We start from the raw sequence: 23,222 nt of genomic DNA on the forward strand, positions 1-23,222 counted from the left end.
CTAGAGGCGACACAACAGGCTACTAGAGCCTCCGTGCCCACCCATATCACATCTTGTATTCAAGCTAGAGGTGGCCCACAAGGGTACTAGATCCTCCCTTCGGCCGGGCTCATATTAATATGTCGGACTGCGCATGCTGAAGGCCCGTTGTGGATTCTGGCTGTGAGCAACCCTGCCTTCCTGAATTTTCCTGTATTGTGGATGACCGCGGTGGCTCACTATCAGTCATGTGCAGTGCAGTATTTTTTTTAAAGGTTTTTAATTTCCCGTGTCTTCGCTAATCAATGACGCAGGTACCCGCAGCCCATAAGCAACTTTGACTTCAATGAAGGCCGTCCGCAGCAAAATAGAGCATGCTGCGATTTTTCCTCTGCTCACAGAATACACAAATTGTATCCGCAAGTATGAGTGAAAAAGCAATTTTAGATGACTTTCAATGCAGGCGTTTTACTGCGGGTCCTACACGCGGACGCCAATCATGGATTTTGCAAGAGGAACCTGCCCGTGTGAGACCAGCCTTCGAGGGGGAGAGTGTTTGTGACCATGTGTGTGCGTAGCAGTTATCATTCCGCCCTGTATTTGCACTCCTCCATCACGGCTGTGTTACTTCATGTGCTTTGTTCTAGATCTTGAAGTTGTACGCCTGGGAAACTTCATTTGAGAACCAGGTGCAGGAAATTCGTGAGAAGGAGTTGAAGAACATGTTACATTTCGCTTATCTATTCTCCGTGTCGCTGTTCGTATTCACCTGCGCCCCATTCCTGGTAAAAGCCGGTCACTTTCTCATCACGTATCCTGTGTTATAGTCATGAGTTGCCACTTTTATACTTACACGTGTATTTATTTGCAGGTGTCGGTTGCAAGTTTTGCTGTCTATGTTGTGACTGATCCAGACAATGTGCTGACTGCAGAGAAAGCCTTTACATCCATCTCTCTGTTTAACATCCTCCGCTTCCCCCTCGCCATGTTGCCCATGCTTATATCTAACATGGTGCAGGTAAGCTATAGGGTTCCTATATACTCTGCATGGCCACTTTATTACAGGTACCCATCTAGTAGCACGTTGGACCCCCTTTGGCCTGCAACAATTTGTTCTGGCGTCCATTCACAGGTATTAGAGGAACCAGGGTACATCAAGAAAAACCTTCCCCTTACTATTACTCCACCAACCTGACAGGAAGAGGTCATTGATTTATGCCAAATTCTGACCTCCCACCAGCACAGTACAACAGGAATCTGGATTCATCTGACCAGGCAATGTTTTTCCACTGCTCGGTCATCCAATTTTTGCACTTTTTTTCCTACTGCAGTCTTGCCTTTGTTATAGCCCATCTGTACTAAGAAGTGACGAGTTGTGCCTTTGGGCATGTTAGTTGCTTAACTGTGCAGCGCCTGTATGTCAGAACAATTCTTGACATCCTCCTCTGACCGTTTTTGGTGCCGAGTTGTTTCCGTCCACAGGATCATTTTCACTGTTTTTCCTTGATCACGCCATTCTTGATATATTCTCCACACTGCTATACGAAAAAACCCCACATGGTTGGCAGTGAAATTCTGACCCCGACTAGTCTTGCATCGGTGACCAGGTCTCGTTGGAAGTCACTCAGATCGCTGGGTTTTCCCATATAATGTGGATTCACACTGAAACTGATCCATAGAAAACTCATCACGTGATTTTATGTGGCGCTACAGGTTCACGGGACTAATTTCCAAATAGAGAAGCGCCAATCGAGAAAAGGGCCAGGATCTGTAGTAAAGTGGCCATTCAGTGCATGTCTATTTTATAATGTGCAGAATACATTAAATACTAGGGTGGGACTGACCATAAAGCTTAGATCTGGCTCCTGTGTACCCCTTGTCTTTACTGAGTGGCAATGGACACTTGGGCACTGATCAAATAGTCGATCCACTGATTAGGACTTATTTTCAACCTTAGGGTGAAGTCACACGAACGTATATCGGCTCGGTTTTCACGCCGAGCCGATATACGTTGTCCTCATCTGCAGGTGGGGGAGGATGGAAGAGCCAGGAGCAGGAACTGAGCTCCCGCCCCCTCTCTGCCTCCTCTCCGCCCCTCTGCACTATTTGCAACGGGGACAGGTGGAACGGGGGCGGGGCTAATTCTAGGAATTTAGCCCCGCCCCCGTCCTGCCTCCTTTCATTGCAAATAGTGCAGAGGGGCGGAGAGGAGGCAGAGAGGGGGCGAGAGCTCAGTTCCTGCTCCTTGCTCTTCCATCCCCCCCTCCCCCCCCCGGCAGATGAGGACAACAAATATCGGCTCGGCGTGAAAACCGAGCCGATATACGTTCGTCTGAATGCAGCCTAACTGACAATGTAACCACAGAAACCGTTGCAATCAAAATTGTTTAACCCGCCTTGCAAATTAAGATTATTTGCCAAACTTACAAATTTTCAGCTATTTCCAAAAAAAAAAAAAAAACAAGAACAATTTAAAGGGCTCAACACAACTAATATAGCAAGTGCTTTCTCCAAATTCATCACAAAATGCCACTTTTCATGACTATTGTCGTCTAAGAATTATTCAACTCCCTGAATAGAATCCCTCAAAAGAGCACACATTTGCAAATCGTGTGTTGTCTCAGGCACACCAGATGCTACTAATCAACGGCTTCATTAGTTGCACCAGGTGTGCTTGAGATGAAACACATCAAATACCTGAACTGGCTAACCTAATTTGCAATGGAGGAGGGGAGTAAATAATTTTGATTGCAACTGTAAAACGATATAGAACCATGACTTGTATAATTGCCTCCTCATAACTCTTTTCACTGTCCAGACAAATGTATCTTGTGGCCGGCTGGAGAAATACTTGGGAGGAGGCGACTTGGATAACTCTGCTATAAGCAATGATCCTACTATTGGTAAGAAGCATACGACAATGCCTTCCCATGTTCATACATAGTACTAGCCCAGTGGTTGCAAACTAAATGCCCTCAATGGTCCGCAATGGTCTTAATTGCATTTTTATATTAGATGCCAGTAGATCTGACCACCCTAATTTCATTTTTACCCAGCATTAGGTAGCTTAGTATTTATTTTCCATCAAGGTGCGGCGATACACAGAAATCGTAGGGCTCCATAGTAAAAGTTCGTATGGGCTCTACCCCACTATGGAGTCCATATTTTCTGTTAGTATTGATGCACCACACGAGCCGCATGCCACTATCGATGACACGGGTCCCTCACGTTCAACCTGCTTCTTATCCATTGTACATCATTATTTGTTAATTATAGCCCTCAATGCCATCAGTATTATATAAGTATCTAGTCCTTTTCTAAATGCTGTCATTGTCACTACTATTACTACCTCTTGGGGTAGTAATAGTTCCATATTTTGACTGCTCTAACTATAAAGATCCCTTTCTATAGATTCCTAAATCACCTTTTCTCCACATGTAATGAATGTTCCTGGTCCTTTGTATAGTCCTAAGGAAAAATAAATTCTGTGCCAATTCTTTGTACTGACTCAACATATTTATACGTGTAAATGAGATGACCTCTAAAGCGTCTCTTTTCCAGACTGTAAAAAAAACTTATTTTTCTAGTACCTCGTTATAAAAGAGGCCCTCCATCCTATCTAACCCCTTCCAGCCCCAGGTTTTATATGTATGTCCTAGGTGGGAAGAGATTCAAGTGGAAAGACATATAATTACATCATATGTATGGCATGGGTGCTGATCAGGAGTGTAACTATAGGGGATGCAGGGGATGCGGTTGCACCCGGGCCCAGGAGCCTTAGGGGCCCATAAGGCTTTCCATCTCCATGTAGGGAGCCCAGTACCATTATAGTTGGGGGCCCTGTTACAGGTTTTGCATTGGGGCCCAGGAGCTTCAAGTTACGCCTCTGGTGCTGATTATGACTAACAGCCGGCCTCCTGCTGTAACAGTAGGAATTGGCGAGAGAAGTGATCCTACCGTTAAAAAGTTGCATGTCGCAATCAATTTGGATTGCGGCATGTATAGAGTTAACAGAGAAAGTGCACTCCCCCCATCATGTCATTGGCCCTTCAACATGAAATCAGGACGGTTAAGTGATTGCCTAACAGTGGACTCCAGGTTTGCCATGGCAAGGGCTGGAAATGAAACCACATGAAACATTGCAGTACAGAAGTACTGCAGTGTATTATCTGAGTGATCAGATTATTGCAGGTTCAAGTTCTGAAAAGGGGCATAAAAAAGGTGAAAGAAGTAAAAAAAATTCACATAATTAAAAAAAATTAGTTTAAAAAAGCCATATGTTCTACATTGCCACATCTGTAACAACGGGTGCTATAAATTTTTATCCCGCAAGGCAAACTCTATAAGATACATCAAAAACTGAGCCAAAATGCTTTTTTTGTTCATTTTGCAATATAAATTGTCAAAATAATTCAGATGTAACCCAAAATGGTACCAATAAAAGTACCACGTCGATGGAAAAATAAAAAAGCTATGACGTTTGAAATGTAAAAATGAAAATCCCCAAAAATGATTGTGTCGTTGGGTCCAAAATCGGCCGTGTCGTTAAGGATGTAAAAGAATTGTCTCATGAAAAGTAGACACGCTAGCTGCGGCTCGGCCCGAGTGAATGACAGTGACTCATCGCCCATGCAGTGCACCCCTCCATTCACTTCCATGGGACAACCAGAAATAGTTAACCTAGGTATCTCTGGCGGTCCCATTGAAGTGAATAGAGTGGCGGTGATCATCTGCTGACATTCACTTCAGGAGAAGCTGCTGCTGAAGTGTCTGCATAACAGATAAAACCCGCTGTGAGAAAACCCCTTCTAGTGGTCCCCCTTTGAACCTTCTGCAGCTCTCTTATATCCTTCTTAACAATGTGAAGCCCAAAACTGAATCCCATAATGGGACTGGAGAAGTGTCCCTACAAGTATTTTATAAAGGGGTAATATTACAGTGGGATCACAGGGTTTTAGCTCTTCATTTACACTAAAACCTTATTTGCTTTTGCAGCTGCTGCCTGACATTGAGCACTGCTGCTTAGCTTACTTATAACTAGAACACTCGCTTCCTTCTCCTGTTGTCCCCATTCTATTCTGTTTAATGCACTAATTACTGCAGCCCCTGTGCCTTACATTCCATCAACCATTTTATTTTCCTGACGTGAGATGATAGTATATTTAGACATGTTTCACAATGTAAATACGATGTACATTGTCATTTACAGATGCTGCCATCCAGTTTTCTGATGCCACTTTTACCTGGGAACAGGGCACATCTCCAGCAGTGAAGAAGTAAGGCGGTATTATATGTTGCCATAATGTGTACTGTAGTAGAAGTAATAGAAGTACAATAATGGACGCTCCATTCCAGAGGCGTAACTTGAAGGTCCTGTGCCCCAATGCAAAAGCTGGAACGGGGCCCCCAACTATAATGCTTTATTCATAGTACTGGGCTTCCTATATGGAGAAGAGAGGCCTTATGGGCCCCCTAAGGCTCCTGGGCCCGGGTGCAACCGCATCCCCTGCACCCTCTATAGTTACGCCCCTGCTCCATTCTTCTGCCAACAAACCAAGATAATTCTAATACAAAAAGCCTAATATTACAGAATGTGGTTTGAAAGCAAGAACCCAAAGAAGTCAACAGAGATCAGTTGACCATGGAATGTGCTGACCCGCAAGGGTGTGAAATAGCGGCACTTGTTATCTATGTGCTGTATTCTTCTACCGATTGCTCGATCAGACCTGAGTGATGCTGGTGGAGATATGCCCCTCAACAGCCATTGTGTCTACAATTGTGTTGCCAAATTGGCTGAGGTGTGAAGCTTTGGCCAAGTGCACAACTATTTTTTGGGGGAACTTTCTATCAGACAAGTTGTCTATAAACTGTGGACATCTTCTAGGTGGTCCAGTGTAGAAGAAGTAAATATCCCTCTAGTATGTGACACTAAGTAATAGGACACCAGAGCAAGAATCAAAAGTAGTATTTATTTCCATATGTTAACACTTAGAGGGCTCCTTTGGCCATAATGTCATCAGATACTCTCCGTGACATACTTTCTACCAACGTCTGGGAATGGTCAGTAATATTTCTAACAAAGCAGAGTAATACCACATTATCGGCAGCACATTATTGTGTAGAATGTCAGGGTTCACCTCCATGTTCATGGTTCTTGTCACTACAACCAAAGGTCCGAGACCATGGCATGTAAAATATCCCCAGACTATAACGGACCCTTACCTGTTGGCACAACACACTCAGGCAAAAGGCATTTCCCAGGCCTCCTTCACACCCAGGTACGTCCATCTGATTGAAAGATGGAGTAGCGTGATCGGTCATGCAATAAAATGTTCTTTCATAGCTCTATTGTCCATTGACGATGCTCCTTGCACCATTGCAGGCAGGCCAATGCATCTTCTTTGATAGAACTTGCCAGACATTTACAGGATGGATAGAGGGAAAGACCAGCTGAAGTGTATCAGACGTTAGTAGAAAGTATGCCATGGGGAGTATCCAATGTCATTAGGGCCAAAGGAGCCCCACTAAGAATTAACACATGGAAATAAATACTACTTTTGATTCTTGCTCAGGTGTCCAATTACTTTTGGAGGATAGTGTAGGTTTAGTATGACTAAATGACACATTATTGGTCATGTATCCACATCTCTGATGTCCATATATCCCATCTTTTTCTTGTAGCATCAACTTGGATTTGAAGGAAGGTCATCTGGTTGCTGTAGTTGGTGGGGTCGGGTCTGGGAAGTCTTCTCTTGTTTCTGCAATGCTCGGAGAAATGGACCATGTCAAGGGACACATCAACATTAAGGTAGAGTGACATCATTGTATACCGTGAGTTATATCACCTATTATACTGTGGTTGTGTGTGTGTGTATACATGTGTGTATATATATATATATATATATATATATATATATATATATATATATATATATATATATATATATATATATATTGTGTGTGTCAGAATATATCTAGAAAGTTAATGTGAACTTCTATTTCAGGGTTCCGTGGCCTACGTTCCTCAACAAGCTTGGATCCAGAATGCCACGCTGAAAGATAACATCTTGTTTGGGGCACCTCTAGACAACGAGAGATATCAGCAGGTTCTAGAAGCCTGTGCCCTGCTTCCTGATTTGCAGATACTGCCCGGAGGCGATATGTCTGAAATAGGAGAAAAGGTGACTCTAAAACTCAGGAACAAACTTGCAATGTTAAATGTATTTCAGCAAGGAATGCCAATTGCATCCAAATCCTACACATGGGGGCAGGGCCATTTTACTACTCTAGTGGGCCTAGTGTATGGCTATTAAAATGGGCCAACCACCACTACTGCCACCCTGCCCCGTTAACACAGTTGCCCCGCCCACTCTGCATCCCTGAATTTTGTGGTGACTAAAAAAATAATAATAATAATAATAAAAAGTTATACTCATGTTACCCAGCAGGCTGCACTCCCCTATGTAGCTGCCCCGCTCACTTCCAGGTCCGATGGTCATGTGTCCATCTAAGCTTGTGACCACTGCGGCCAATCTCTGGGCTCAATGTTCGTGAGACAAGTGATTGCCGCAGTATTGATGCGCTAAGACGGGTGCATAACTGCTGGACCCAGAAATGAGGACCAAGATGTAGTGAAAGTGGTGCTACTGCCAGGGGGCCTAGTGCAGATGCACAGTTTGCTCCATGGTTAAAGCGGCCCTACATGGGGAAAGGTGTACGCCATTCCCTTGTTCAAGCACATGAGAGAACAAGTCCACAAGTCCACAAGTCCACAAGTCCAGCATGACAAGACTAATATACTGTATGTCATGTTCTATGTTGCACTATTATTTGTACAATGTATGGATGTAATGTTTAGACACAATAGGGCGGTATGGTTTGGATACCAAATACAGTGAAGCCTCTCCAAAAGGACCACCTCTTCATCCAGACCAGTGACAGATTTTCAGTTCCGCTATAAGTACATCCATCTTCTTTGAGAACCCCTTTCCCCCAGAAGACCACTTTTTAATGCAATATTAGGTGGTTGTCTCAAAAAGGTTTCACTGTAGCAATGGCATTTATCGAGCATACAGTGCTATCACATAGGCTCACGGTATGGCAGTATTACTTGAACATTGTGTTTCATTATTACTTAGAGGGGTTGTGCCAAAGTTAGGACATACATCATAGAGCAGGGTACCCCTCTTGAGTAAGAAGAGACACTTGGCAAGGAGCTCCTGTTCTGATGGACTTTCTGCCGTCCTGGTATTACAGAAAGACCATCTATATTGAACATAGGTTAATTGGCACCCTGTGGTAAATTTTCTTTGGTTTCCGGTTATAAGGAAATAAAAACATATATTATACTAATAGGTAGTCTGTCTGTATTCTGCTTGTGCAGAAAGCAGCAAGATGAGAGCATACCCACACCAGAAGAGCTCAGTGCATAAGTACTGTACCAGATGAAACTCAACATAAATACAACACCAGAACAAAGCTTATAACATAAATACATTACGAGAACCAAGCTTAGCACATAAATACAGTACCAGTACCAGGCTCAGCACATAAATACAGGACCAGAATCAAGCTAATAACATAAATACACCACCAGAACCAAACTCGTAATGAAAATACAGCAGCGGAACCAACCTCATAGCATAAATACGGCCCCAGAACCAAGTTCATAACATAAATACAGTACCAGAACCAAGCTTAGCACATAAATACAGTACCAGAACCAAGCTCATAACATAAATACGCCACCAGAACCAAACTCATAGCATAAATACAGCACCAGTACTAAGCTCATAATGAAAATACAGCAGCGGAACCAACCTCATTGCATAAATACAGCCCCAGAACCAAGCTCATAACATAAATACAGCCCCAGAACCAAGTTCATAACATAAATACTGCACCAGAACCAAGCTCAGTGCACACATTACCAGGCCCAAGCTCATAACATAAATACAGCACCAGAACTGAGCTCATAACAAATACAGCAGCAGAACCAAACTCATGACAAAAATACAGTAGCAGAACCAACCTTATAGCATAAATACAGCACCACAATCAAGTTCATACTATACAGACGGTCCTAGAACCAGCACTGACTCTGTATCGTTTGATGTTTTGAGCAATACTTTTCTATTCTTTCACACTTTTGTTTTTTTGGTTGTTTTTTATTTTGTATTATAAAGGGGATAAACTTGAGTGGAGGACAGAAGCAGCGTGTGAGTTTGGCTCGAGCTGTATATCAGAATACAGACATCTACATCCTTGATGACCCTCTCTCTGCTGTCGACGCTCACGTGGGGAAGCACATATTTGAGAAGGTTGTTGGCCCTGATGGTTTACTAAAGAACAAGGTAACCTGCAAATTAAGAATAGAAATTCACAAGAATCAGATGACATTGTAAAAATTGCTCTGTTGAGGCCCGTGAGGTGACACAGTGGCCACCAACGATATGTAAAAAGCAAGGAGTTGGGTCAATCCACAATTATACCAATTATGGGATATTGGTCTAATAGAGCACAATTCTTCATACATTGCTGCTTGTACACTTATCACACCTCATCTCTTCACAGACCCGGGTCCTGGTCACTCATGGTGTGAGCTTTCTAAAGCATACCGATGAAATTGTGGTATTAGTGAATGGACGCGTTACTGAAACCGGCTCATATAAGACATTACTGGCAAACAATGGAGCTTTTGCAGAGTTCCTCAAGACATATGCTAAGCAAGACCACGCCAAGGACTCAGAGCCTACAGGTAAAGCAATAAAGAATATATGTGTAGATGTGAAATGTTCCTTTATAGTTCATGTTTAGGTCATAGTATAAAAATACAATATACTCTGAATGGCTACTATTATTAGAGTCCCCCATCTCGTAGAGTGTTGGACCTCCTTTGGCCTTCAGAACTGCAGCAATTTATCATGTCGTAGATTCCACTAGGTGATTAAATTATTCTGCAGGAATGTTGGCCCCTGCGGACAGGAAGATTCTGGTAGTTGCCGCAAATTAGATGGAAGTGCTGACATGTTCTGACCAGCTGACAGGAAGGGGTCATCAAGTCATGCTGCTTGCACCAAATTCTGACCCTCCCATCAGCACAATGTTTTTGCACTGCTCAGTGATACAATTTCCGCGCTGTTTTGCCCCCTTGAGTCTCGCCTTTCTAATTTTCTTAGACAACAATGATGCTGAAATTGGTCGTCTGTGGTTATAGCCCAACTGTGCTAAGGAATGGCACGTTGTGCGTTTAGATACGTTGTTTGGAGCATTGGTGTTGTATTCTACTGCAATTTGCTTGACTGTCTACAACCATCTTGGGTTCACGGTGGCTATGTACTCTGGCTCCCATCTGGCTATGTTACAAGTGAAAGTAATGGTCGTTGTAACTCGTGGCGCTAATCTGTAGTAGGCTGGAGTGAGGGGCAGCTTTGTAGTTGCACTCCGACTCAGTCATGCCACATCAAAGATGATGGTGGTAGTTGTCCCTGGAGGGCAATGTAGTGTAGCTTGGTGCAGATGTTCCTAGTGGGAAGGAGCTCCAGGAGATGAGGGTAACACGGTGAAACAGTAGAACCTATGTTTGTTTGAAGGTTTCAAGGCAAAACAAAGTAATATCCAAGTACAGTCCAATTCTCCTTTTATATCCAAAATCCAGAGGTTTGGTGACTGGAGATACCGCCCTCAATATAATCCGTTGTATCTGGCGCCTTTTTCCTCTTTTCTTTAGATTTAGGGAAATAATTTTTCATTTTTTTCCCTTATTCTCTCTGTTTCTTGCCTCTAGCTTCGTTCTTTCTTTTTCACCACTTCATTAACGTGGTTACTAACTGACTGAACAACAACTCTTCTCTGAAAACTAAACTCTCCAGAACTGGGCGGGTATATATGGATTCTGGGTCCCCCCATGAGCATAGTGCTCAGGGGCAAGACAGGAACATCAGAATGCAAAGTCATAGGCTACACTCTGGTTCTTGAGCATGTTGGTTCTCCAATCACAAACTACACTTTAGTGATATTTCTTAAAGGGAAAATAACTACATCATAAAAATATTTTTTCACAAATGTTATGTAATGACAAGGTCAGGGTCACTATATGTGCTCCACTTGTTCCTCAGAGTGACATTGACATCCTCCTCTGACCTCTTTTGGTGATGAGATATTTCCATCCACACGATCTCCTTTCGCTTGATGTTTTCCTCGATCACACCGTTCTCTCATATACTCTCCACACTGCTGCACGAGATCTCTCTCCACCCCCCCCCCCTGATTCCCCACCGCCCCCACGCATGGTGCTCAGGCGAGTAGTCAGTTACTCGAAAAAAATAAAGCTCGCTCGAGCATCAGCCTTTAACGAGCGTGCTCGCTCATCTATAGTCAGGTGATTTCATGCTGCACTTCAGGGTCATGGGGCTAATTTCCGTACAGGGAAGCTCCAGTCGTGAAAAGGCTGAAATCTGTAATAAAACGGCCAATCACTGTATATATCAAATGCAATACATTTTGTGAGGTTAAAAAAACGCATATTAATTTAGTATAGTGTGTGAATGAATACTAGGTCACTGGGATATTTGCTTTGACTTAAGGCACTTTTACACGCAACGTTTATCACTCAGAATTCGTTCAAACGGACGAAAGTGAGTGATCATCGTTCCATGTTAATGCGGGCAGTCGTGCACTATTTGTTCAATTGGCGCTTAGCGCTGGTTTTTAGCCCGCATAAAAACCATTGTTTGATTTTTCAAAATTTGTTCCATTGGAATGGAATTTTGAGCGGCTGTACATTATGTATTCTGCCAGGAGAAGACAATGGGATCCGCTGAGCAAACAACTCGTGGAGGAAATGCAGGATTAAATCCATTATCTGTACGTGTAATTTTATTCAAAAATGTCAGTAGCTTGTTCAGTCATGCGGTTGTTTAAGCCATATTTGTTGCGTGTAAAAAGGCCTTTAGTCCTTCTCAGGCCACTTCAGTGTAGTCATGCTGGTGGTAGTTGCACAGTTGGCACCATCATACATCATCATGGTCAGCACATTGAACTTTTCCATAGTGTTCTATAGTTGGAAATAATTTCTGTCCCCGTATGGGCTGATTCTTGCTTGGCCACCATCAGATCAGACCATGGACTTGGGGGTCTACTGGAGGTTCACACAGGCAAAAGAAAAATGATAATAAATGAAGGTGATAGTACTGAGCATGTTACATGACTAGTACCTGTGGTTCACTCATAACTATCGCTAACTACAGTTTTAGGGACAACTACTGTAGAACCCGTTCAGCAGTACAACAAACAATGGACATAATGTAAATGGGAATATACATGACTCAATATTAGCGGTTTATCTCACACAGTCCAGAAATAATGAGAAGGTTCTTCGAATGATGGTCTGAAACTGTCAGAAATGCATCAAAGTTCCCAGAGTCTCCACTGTAAACCTAAATTATTGAGCTTTCCTTCTGGATTATGACTAGCAGTCCTGCATAGTCCCTACAGTCTCTATATTCGTGTGCACACAATCAGGTTTTACTGAGGCTCGTCCTCACTTACGCAACTCCTAGCATGCTACACACTGTAGTGTGAATGAAGAGCCTCTTGACGACTGTAGACAATTCTTAATCCTAAGAACTGTAAGATAGTGCTTCACGCTCTGTAGCAGTTTCACCCCCCTCCTCCTCCAGTCCAGAAGAAGTTCTGTTAGTGCAGCCACCACATGTTATGCTCTCACGTGTTGAGCGCTAAGATCAAGTAGTTAGCTCCAGTGAGGCCGTACACGGCCGCAGCTCATTAGTCCATTATCGTGAGGTGCTTTTTGTCACAGCAGACAAATATATAATGTAACATGGCAGTAGGAAATATATCAAGCTGTGGATTTGCTTGCTCATCATGTATCATCTTGGCTTTCATCCGTTTTTTTCTATTGCAGTGCTGCTCCATGCAGATGAGGAAGATGATGGTGAAGATCCCTTCGACCAAGAGGTAGCAGAAGACATTGTGACGACGATAATTAAGAGGGAGAACAGTCTACACAGGAGAAAGCTCAGCAGGTAAGTCCGGTTGATTGAGGACGTGGAGACTCATATACGATGCCCAAGACTATTGTGATTTACGTGATGGCATACATAATAACATGCATGTACTCTACACTGCCCCTCTTACAGTATGAATGGCACTCTACGGAAGTCCCTGAAGGATGTAGCAAAGGACAAAGGAGAAGACAAGAAAAATATTGCAAAGGGACAACAGCTTATTGAGAAGGAAACAATGGAGACAGGAAAGGTACAGATGGACTACTTGCTCTGACATCTGATCAGTTGCTCGGAGCAACTTCTCCCCACTTCCCTTGGACTAGTTTTGATGAATCTCCTCCACTGTATTTTTTCTTTGCAGGTGAAGTTCTCTGTGTATTTGAAGTATCTCCGTGCGATCGGATGGGGTTACTCTATCTGGATATTAGTGGCCTACATCTTGCAGAACGCCGCCTTCGTCGGACAGAATATATGGCTCAGTGAATGGACGTCGGACTCTGTGACTTATTTTAATGAGACCTATCCGGCCTCACAGAGAGACATGCGGCTCGGGGTGTTCGGAGCCCTTGGGGTGGGACAAGGTAATTTTTATTTGATTCTTTCTTCATTAAAACCCCACTAGTTACTGATGTTGTCCCATCAAGTCAAGCCCTGTCCATATGCCCTAACGTCATCCTTCCACGTATCATGTAGGTCAGAGATAGGCATTATAGTATATACAGCCTGTTCAGCTGCATAAGGGCACAGAAGTTTTTAAACCAAAAAAACTTCACCTCGATCACAGTGCCTATAGGTCTTTGCTGGAGTAAACTGACACTGCTTGATCCCAGTCAGCCAATTAGAGTCTATATGGTTGGAAGAGCTATTATGTGATCAGCTGATTATGCAGTGTCTGTGTGTCTGAATAGAAACATATTGGGATTTACCATTCACTTGTTCACTATTCTAGATGGCCAGGGATGTAATGATAAACCTCTTCACTGTCCTAGATCATTAGTGATGAAATTATAAACTCCTTCAGTACCCTAGACCACCAAGGATGTAACCATAAACTCCTTCACTGCCATAGATCACTAAGGATGTAAGACTTCTTAATTTTCCTAGATCACCAGGGATGTAATCATAAACTTGTTTACTATCCTAGACCACAAGGTATGTCAACATAAACCCCTTTCACCTACTTAGACCACCAGGAATGTAATCATAAACCTGTTCACTACCCTAGACCTCCAGGGATGAAATCATAAATCTGTTCACTACTCACTACCACTAAGAATATCACCATAATTCCCTTCATAGCACTAAACCACCAGGGGGGTCTCCATAAATCCCTTCACTTTCCTAGGCCCCATAAACCAATTTACCTTGTAGACCACCAGGGATATCACCATAAAGCCTTTCACTGACCTACACCACCAGGGGTGTTCTTATCAACTCCTTCATTGCCCTTGGCCACTACCCTAGATCATCCCTAGTTAAAAAAGATTCCCAAGTTCATATGTTAATAGGTTAACTACTTAGGGATGTCATTGAGGAGGTTTTCCCACTCTGAACCCTTAGACCAGAGAGAGGCGCTGCAAAGAGCGGCCCTGGAGATGCAAACTCTAGCAGACAGGGATTCACACATTATTCTAGCCTCAGTTATCTTTGTCTGACCCTGACGTAGACAGCCATTCATTTTATGCTTGCTGCAATGAAAATGTCTGGCTGCCTGGGCCGCACTCTTGCAAAACTAGCTATTTGCTGCAACTGCCGAGATTTCAACCACCGCTCCTTTCTGAAAGGCGTTGTCTATGATGAAACAACCCTTAACCCTTTCCAATCCACTGTCTGACGTCTGAAGACATTGTGATTTAAGGCTGTACAGCTCCAATGTTAGAAGACATCCGTCGGGGTTCTCTTACTGTATATTGCCAGCCTCTCTGCTGTCGGAGCCTATCCAACGTGCCACCTCATGCAGTACTGGCTTTAGCCAGCAGATAGCGCCGTTGTATAATGGCAGAAAAAGAGTAAGCCCCGTGGGAAAACCAGGATACAAATTGGATTGGAAAGGGTTAATCACAAATTCCAACATTGTGTGGTAGTATTTTGTGCTGTAGAGGTAGCAATGAGTTGTATGTGTGTGTTTTTCAGGTATATTTGTGTTCCTCGGTGCTTTTCTGGTTGCTGCCGGTACGATGCGTGCATCACGGCTGCTCCATACACAAATGCTTCGAAATATCCTACACGTTCCCATGCAGTTCTTTGATACTACTCCAACTGGGCGCATAGTCAACAGGTTTGCCAAGGTCAGTTCTCTTAATTCTATTGATTCTCAATGACAAGTTGTTCCAATACCCTGTTTCCCCGAAAATAAGACATACCCTGAAAATAAGACATACCATGATTTTCCAGAATTTTTGAGGATGCAAAATGATTTTTCAGACTTTTTGAGGATACTTGAAATATAAGCCCTACTCCAAAATTAAGCCCTGCTAACAGTTAATTTAAAAAGTCAATTTAAATAGTGTCCAGGCAGCTATACATGTAAAAAAGGTAAACCTTTTTGAACAAAAATTAATATAAGACACTGTCTTATTTTCGGGGAAACACGGTAGTAACCTATAAGTTGACAGACCACTGGAAGCTTCAAGTTACGCCATCTTGGAAAAAAAAATGTCAACCTCCACAATACTGGTCAAACAAAAAGTATGATAGCATCTAATGACATTGTATGTAATGTGCTTATAGGACATCTTCACTGTGGATGAAACCATCCCTATGTCGTTCCGTAGCTGGATTTCTTGCGTCTTGGGAGTGATCAGTACCCTGTTAGTCATCTGCTTAGCCACACCCATTTTTGCTGCCATCATCGTACCATTGGCCATTTTCTATTATTTTGTCCAGGTAAGCATTTGGTTATCTAATCTTGCCAGAAATGCGACACATGCGTGGGCAGTGTACTGTCTACGGTAGGCACATAATCGGCATCACAGGTCCCCGTTTCTTCATTTTTTTAACTGGACATGTGCTGGGGAAAGTTGATGGTAGCACACAAGCATCACGTGACATCACCTTAATGGAACCCAGCCAGTTCCTGGCACATGCTCAGTCCAATAATGAAGCCACATGTAACTGTGATCACCATTATGCGCATGCACTGGACAGTACACTGCCCGCACATGCGCAGGATTTGATCTGCAGGAGGTGGTGGGTGGGGATGAAGGACGGTGGGCTTGGATGTCCAATAAGAGGAGTTGCAATTAGCTCTGCATGTCAGAAAAATGGCGGATTCGTCTCTCCTCATTCTCATGTAGCATCAGCAAAATGGGAGGTAGAATATTGAGGTACTGGGGCTCCATTACAAACAATTGGGCATTTAAGGAAGAAAGGGGCAGATGTATTAACATTGACGTTTTGTACACCAGTCCTTAAAGGGGTCATACCAGAATTACAAGTTATTCCCTATCTACAGGATATCAGATAACTTGTTGATCGGTGGGGTCTTACCGCTAACACCCCCACCAATCCTGAGAATGGGGGTCCCATGTCCCACTGTGCCTATCACTGTGAGGTTGCTTATTCCACCTGCCGTGACAGTGAATGAAGCGCTGGCAAAACATGCATGGTCGGCGCTCCATTCATGTCAGTGGGGCTAACCGAAATATCTGAGTGCTTGCCACTCGGCTATCTCCATTCATCTATCAACGAGCAACAAATGCATTAACCCTTTCCAATCCACTGTCCGACATCTTCAGACATTCTGATTGAAGGCTGTACAGCTCTGGTGTCAGAAGACATCCGGCAGGGTATTCTTACTGTGTATTACTGGCCGCTCTGTTGTCGGGGGACCTCTCCAGCATGTCCCATACCTCAGTACTGGCTCTAGCCAGCAGATGGCACCATTGTATAATGGCAGAAAGCGAAAAACCCCTAGGCTACCCTAAATCCAAAATTGGATTGCAAAGGGTTAACAGCATTTTAATAAATTTGTACATACGTCTCATCTGGTGGCACGCCTGTGTGCCAGCTCCGAGCTAGAGTAGGTTCCTGTTATATTATACAGTATACCACTTTCTGGGTTAGATTATTGTAAAGGTGACAGGCCATGCACAGCAGTGCCCCTAATTACACTTTTTGAAAAAGTGTGATGGTGCGGTGTAAGTGACCAAAAAGCTGCAGTTTCAGCACGCGCATGCGCCAAAGTTGCAACTTTGGAGCCCAGCTCATAATGAATGGGCCCCAATGAATTTAACATTTTGCCCAGATTCTTTTGATACATGACCCTTTATTAAATCACCATTGTGTCCATAGAGGTTTTACGTCACCACCTCACGTCAGCTGAGACGTCTGGATTCAGTCACGAGGTCTCCCATCTATTCTCACTTTGGGGAGACAGTCTCCGGTCTGTCAGTGATCCGAGCTTACGGACATCAGCAGAGGTTCCTGCAGCACAATGAGGACACCTTAGATATCAACCAGAAGAGCGTTTACTCCAGTATTGTCTCCAACAGGTAAGAAATACGTAAGATATGACACCTTGTGATACCTACTAGGAGGAATCTCCAGTCATCTCCTTATTGTGTGATACCTCTACAGGTGGCTCGCCATTCGTCTGGAATTCGTAGGGAACCTGACTGTGTTCTTTGCCGCACTCTTCGCTGTGTTAGCTCGGGGCACCGTGGACAGTGGAACTGTTGGACTATCCATTTCCTCAGCGCTCAATGTGAGTCGGAAAAGCCATAACAATAAGATACATATGAGATTTTACCTAAAGGGACACTCCGGTGAAAATACATTTTTCCATCCTTACCCCCTCCCCTAATTGCCTGTCACATTCTGGAGGTCTCTTCCATGTATTATAATCACTTCCATGCAGTACAGCCCCGTGTCGGATAATTATAAAGCACCATCTTGAGAGTGAGATTTCTTACTTTCACTTTTATATCTATCCCATGATGCATTAGCTGGAGGCTGACCATTTTTGTTAGCAGGGAAGGTTAGTTTAATTATCATAACCCTCTATATTCACCTAAATAACCTACAGCCCATGTGTATACAGTCAGGAGGATGAACTGTGATCTCCTCTATTACAACTGTGTGACAGGAACTGTGTGATCATCATCAGCAACATTCTGTGTGTCCCCTCTATGCAGTTTCTATGATAGGGATCATGCAACAGCATCACACAGATGGAGAAATTGACTAGTTTCAGACAGCATAACCCCAAGTAGATCCGCCTGATGAGAAAGAGGATGGGATATACAGTAAGAAAGAAATAACTAACCAAGGTAACACTAGCCCACTTATATATACTAGGTGGATAGCTACAGCAGATAATGAATGAATAAAAAAAAAAATCACCGGAGTGCCCCCCTTAATGATCCACACAGCGGAGGAGGGCCCACCGCTAAAAACAATATGGTTTCACTACTGGTTCTGATTTCCTCTAACCATTTTTTAAGGGAGCGGTGCAGAGGTCCAATAAGATAATGACATTAAAGTGGACCGGTCACCATTCCCAACGTCTGTTTAAGGGCTCGATTACATCCGCGCTATTGTTTTCCATTTAGCCGTTCCATCTGAGGAGCAGCCAAACAGAAAATATCGGTTCCATTTAAGTTCCATGTTTTTCATGAACATGTGCAGAAGGTTACAGACTAGAGATGAGCGAGTATACTCACAAAGGCACATTACTCGAGCGAGTAGAGCCTTAGCCGAGTATCTCCCCGCTCGTCTCTAAAGATTCGGGGTCGGCGGTGGGCGGGTGAGAGCAGGGGGGAACGGAGGGGAGATCTCTCTCTCCCTCTCTCCCCCCCGCTCCCCGATGCAACTCACCTGTCACCCGCACCGGCCCCCGAATCTTTAGAGACGAGCGAGCAGGGAGATACTCGGCTAAGGCACTACTCGCTCGAGTAATGTGCCTTAGCGAGTATACTCGCTCATCTCTATTACAGACAAAAGAATAGAAAACGGATCCGTTAAAAAGACATGTAAACAAAAGCAAACAAACCGATAGAAACCGTCGGGTTTTTTTTCATGGATCCATCTACTGGGTCCTTAAAATAAATAGAAACTGTGGTTTCTGTTTGAGTTCCATTTTGCTCAGTTCCATTTTTAAAAAAAAAACAGATGCGGTCAAAATTGATTTGAAGTCAAACGTTGATGTAAACGAGCCCATAAATGTGTCAATAAAATGACGATTAGTTGCTAGCAGTCTCTTTGTCAAATAGGTGTGTCCTTACGTGATCAACAATGATTGAATAGTGTGAGACTATGAAGGGACCCCCCCTTCCCCAAACTCATAACGCCCAGGTGTCCATTTATATATTATTTTCCAGGAGGATTAACAGAGGAGTTGCACAATTCTAAGAGAAGATGTTCCAGATTTGTTATTTCATGAAGAATACAAGTATTCACTAAAACAGACATGTGATCGTTCTCCACACAATGCGGCCTGTTTAGTTAAACAGATGTTTCACGCTCCGATCTAAGTAATCCCTGCGCCAAGCTACTAGTGACAAATGTAATGAGAGGCACAAGCCTCCTAACACATCTGTCTCATCTGGCGACCCTTCCGTGTGACATGAACTATGCCAGTTCCAAGCTGAAGCTAATGTATGCCAGCAAATGATAATGGCTGCATGAGGCGCCAGCCCGGGCCCTACCCCTTTTTTTTGAAAAAGTGATGTGGCATTGCGTAAATGGCAGAAAAGTTGCAGTTTTTTCGTGTCCACAATATACTTAAGTCCTGGCAGTGCCTTATCTTCCCAGGCCTGTGCCCTCAGACCATCTCCTCTCCCATAGACTCATATAGGAGAGCACAGTATTCTGAAAAGAGTCAGATTTGTGGCCAACGAGTGGCCTACACAGGCAGGCAATGCTGGAACAAGTAAGCGGGTGAGTATGAAAACTGCAGCACCCGATCACCTCCCCTAGCAGCCCCAGGAGGTAGTTTATGGTGTTGTAGGCAGGAGACAGGTTCTCTTTAAGACTTCAACTCTGTATTGGTCATACATGTATTATGCACAAACATGACACACATCATATAAGGTGACTTATTTCTTATATTTACAGATTACGCAGACACTGAACTGGTTAGTACGGATGACGTCTGAGCTGGAGACCAACATTGTCGCTGTAGAGCGTGTGGACGAGTACATTAAAGTAGAGAATGAAGTAAGTTCTGAAGACGCTGCTAATACTGCAGAGCTCTGATTGGAGGGAACTAGTCACATTGTACATACAGTCTGATCTGTGGACTGCATATTATAGAGCAGGAGGGGCTGAGAAGACTGGTATACACTTATGTGGGATAAGATTTAGCGGGACTTCTTTTTGTTTACATCCCTGCTTATTCTGGTCTTAGGAGTCCAGTGGGCGGTGTCATCAGTGATTGACAGCTCTGTCTCTATACACACTCATACAGGGAAGGCTGTCAATCACTGATTAGGAACGCCCACTGGACTAGTATGATTGGCTGCTTCAAAGCAGGACATGTACTAATAATTTTAAATATTTCATGTTTAACCCTTTCCAATCCACTGTCTGACCTGTGAAGACATTATGATTTCAGGCTGTACAGCTCCGATGTTGGAAGACATTCATCAGGGTTCTCTTACTGTATATTGCCAGTCTCTCTGCTGTCGGAGCCTATCCAACGTGTCACCTCATGCAGTACTCGCTTTAGCCAGCATATAGCGCCGTTGTATAATGGCAGAAAAAGTGTAAGCCCCCTAGGAAAACCAGGATACAAATTGGACTGGAAGGGGTTAAGAACAATTCTAAAAAAATACATTGGGCCGCTGTGTAAAATGTAAAGAAAACAGAATGCAATGATTTGGAAACCTCATATATTTTATTCACAATAGACGACATATCAGAAGGGGGAAGGGAGACATTCTTCCATTCCATGTAAAAAAGTTACTTATTTAGAAATTGATGGCAGCCACACATCTCAAAAAAGTTGGGGCAGGGCCGTGTCTGCCATTTTGTAGCATCCACTCTTCTTTTTAGAAATCTGTAAACCTCTGGGAAGTGAGGAGACCAATCGCTGGAGTTTTGGGAGAGGAATGTTGTCTTGTTCTTGTCTGATGTAGGATTGTAGCTGCTCAACAGTTCTGGGGCGTCTTTGCTGGATTTTTTGTTTCATAACATGCAAAATGTTATCCATTGGTGAACGGCAGGAGGCCAGTTCAGCATCCAAGACTCTACTGTGAAGCCATGCTGTTGTGATGGATACTGTATGTGGTTTAGCATTGTCTTGCTGAAATATGCAAGGCCTTCCCTGAAAGAGAGGTTATCTGGATGGGAGCATGTGTTGTCCTAGAATCTCTATATACTACTCAGTATTGATAGAGCCTTTCAAGATGTGAAAGCTGCCCATGCCAAAGGCACTAATGCGACCACAGACGATAAGAGTTTCAGGCTTTTGAGCTGTGGGCTGATAACAAGCTGGATGGTCCCTCTCCTCTTGAGTCCGCAGGATGCAACATCCGAGGTTTTCAAAAAGAATTTCAAATTTTAATTAATTTGACCACAGAACAGTTTTCCATTTTGTCTCCATCCATTTGAAATAAGCTTTGTCCTAGAGAAGATGCCGAAATTTGTGGATTGTGTTGATATATGGCTTCTTCTTTTCATGATACAGCTTTAACTTACATCTGTAGATTGGACAGTGAACTGTGTTCACAGACAGTGATTTCTGGAAGTATTCCTGAGCCCATGCAGTAATTTGCATTACTGAATCATACCTGTTTTTAATGCAGTGACGCCTGAGAGCCCGTAGATCTCGAGCATCCAATATTGACCGTCGGCCTTGCCCTTTGTGAACATGAATTTCTCCAGATTATCTTAATGTTTTTATGATATTATGTACCATAGATGGTGGGATATTCAAAGTCTTTGCAGTTTTACGTGGAGGAACATTTTTCTGAAATTGTTCCACAATTTTTAGATGCAGTTTTGTACAGATTGGTGACCTCTGCCCATCTTTGCTTCTGAGAGACTCTGCCTCTCTAACATGCTCTTTTTATACACAATCATGTGGCTTAGTAGAAAATTGACCCTCCAGCTGTTTTTTATTAGGACCGCTTACTTTTCCTGCCTTTTGTTAACCCTGTCCCTACTTTTTTGAGATGTGTTGCTGCCATCAATTTCTAAATTAGTTAATTTTTTAACATGAAATAGAAGAATGTCTCCCCTTCTGATATGTTCTATCTTCTATTGTGAAGAAAATATAGTTATATGAGATTTCCAAATCATTGCATTCTTTTTTTTCTTTACATTTATCTAAATTTTACACCGAGTTCCAACTTCTTTGGAATTGGGGTTTCAGATTCGAATAGATTTCCCATGCATAAAGCACCTTTGTAGCAGAATATTAGGGACGACCATCGCTCCTCTGCTTTCACATACAAGCAAAAGTGAATGGAGCGGGCTGGAGATCTCTTCCAGCCGCCCGCCTCCATTCACTGTGAAGAGGCAGTCGCTCATAGATGAGCGACTGCCCGTTTACAGTGTGCGAGAACTTGCTAAATGGAAGCGACTAGCAACTAATAAAGCAATTTCTCATTCAGTAGCCTATACTGTCCCGTGCTTAGACGGGGAAATTATCGCTTAGAATTGCTTGTTTATCGCCCCAGAAATTGTTTAGTTGTCCTGTGTAAAAGCAGTCTTTTCTATGCATCCCTGTATAAAGTCAGCATTCTTTGCTTCATTTACTTACCAGGCAGAGTGGACGGCTCAGAAGCGCCCCCCAGAGAACTGGCCAGATAAAGGCATTATGCAGTTTGTGGATTACAAGGCCCGTTATCGATCTGAATTAGATCTTGTTCTACATGGGATTTCCTGCACTATAGACAGCATGGAGAAGGTAAGGAATGACTAGATAGATAAGAGAGATAGATAGATAGATAGATAGATAGATAGATAGATAGATATGAGATAAATAGATAGATAGATAGATAAGAGAGATAGATAGATAGATAAGATAGATAGATAGATAGATATGAGATAGATAGATAGATATGAGATAGATAGAGAGATATGAGATAGATAGATAGATATGAGATAGATAGAGAGATATGAGATAGATAGAGAGATATGAGATAGATAGATAGATATGAGATAGATAGATAGATATGAAATAGATAGATAGATATGAGATAGATAGATATGAGATAGAGAGATAGATAGAGAAATAGGAGATAGATAGATAGATAGATAGATAGATAG

At 43.1% G+C, this 23,222-nt stretch overlaps 1 protein-coding gene across 1 annotated transcript in view; it reads left to right on the plus strand.

Moving 5' to 3' along the window:
- Nucleotides 1-23,222, plus strand: part of ABCC2 (ATP binding cassette subfamily C member 2) — a 49,866-nt gene that overhangs the window by 18,679 nt on the left and 7,965 nt on the right. The window contains exons 12-28 of the mRNA XM_066601123.1: nt 627-764; nt 851-997; nt 2,798-2,882; nt 5,189-5,255; nt 6,661-6,787; nt 6,984-7,160; nt 9,165-9,332; nt 9,553-9,736; nt 12,905-13,025; nt 13,140-13,257; nt 13,369-13,588; nt 15,141-15,295; nt 15,738-15,893; nt 17,301-17,500; nt 17,586-17,712; nt 20,064-20,165; nt 22,717-22,860. Coding sequence (XP_066457220.1) covers nt 627-764; nt 851-997; nt 2,798-2,882; nt 5,189-5,255; nt 6,661-6,787; nt 6,984-7,160; nt 9,165-9,332; nt 9,553-9,736; nt 12,905-13,025; nt 13,140-13,257; nt 13,369-13,588; nt 15,141-15,295; nt 15,738-15,893; nt 17,301-17,500; nt 17,586-17,712; nt 20,064-20,165; nt 22,717-22,860 — 2,436 coding nt within the window. The remainder of the gene's footprint in view (nt 1-626; nt 765-850; nt 998-2,797; nt 2,883-5,188; nt 5,256-6,660; nt 6,788-6,983; nt 7,161-9,164; nt 9,333-9,552; nt 9,737-12,904; nt 13,026-13,139; nt 13,258-13,368; nt 13,589-15,140; nt 15,296-15,737; nt 15,894-17,300; nt 17,501-17,585; nt 17,713-20,063; nt 20,166-22,716; nt 22,861-23,222) is intronic.

Source organism: Eleutherodactylus coqui, chromosome 4, assembly GCF_035609145.1.
Source record: "Eleutherodactylus coqui strain aEleCoq1 chromosome 4, aEleCoq1.hap1, whole genome shotgun sequence".
NCBI classification, from domain to species: domain Eukaryota; kingdom Metazoa; phylum Chordata; class Amphibia; order Anura; family Eleutherodactylidae; genus Eleutherodactylus; species Eleutherodactylus coqui.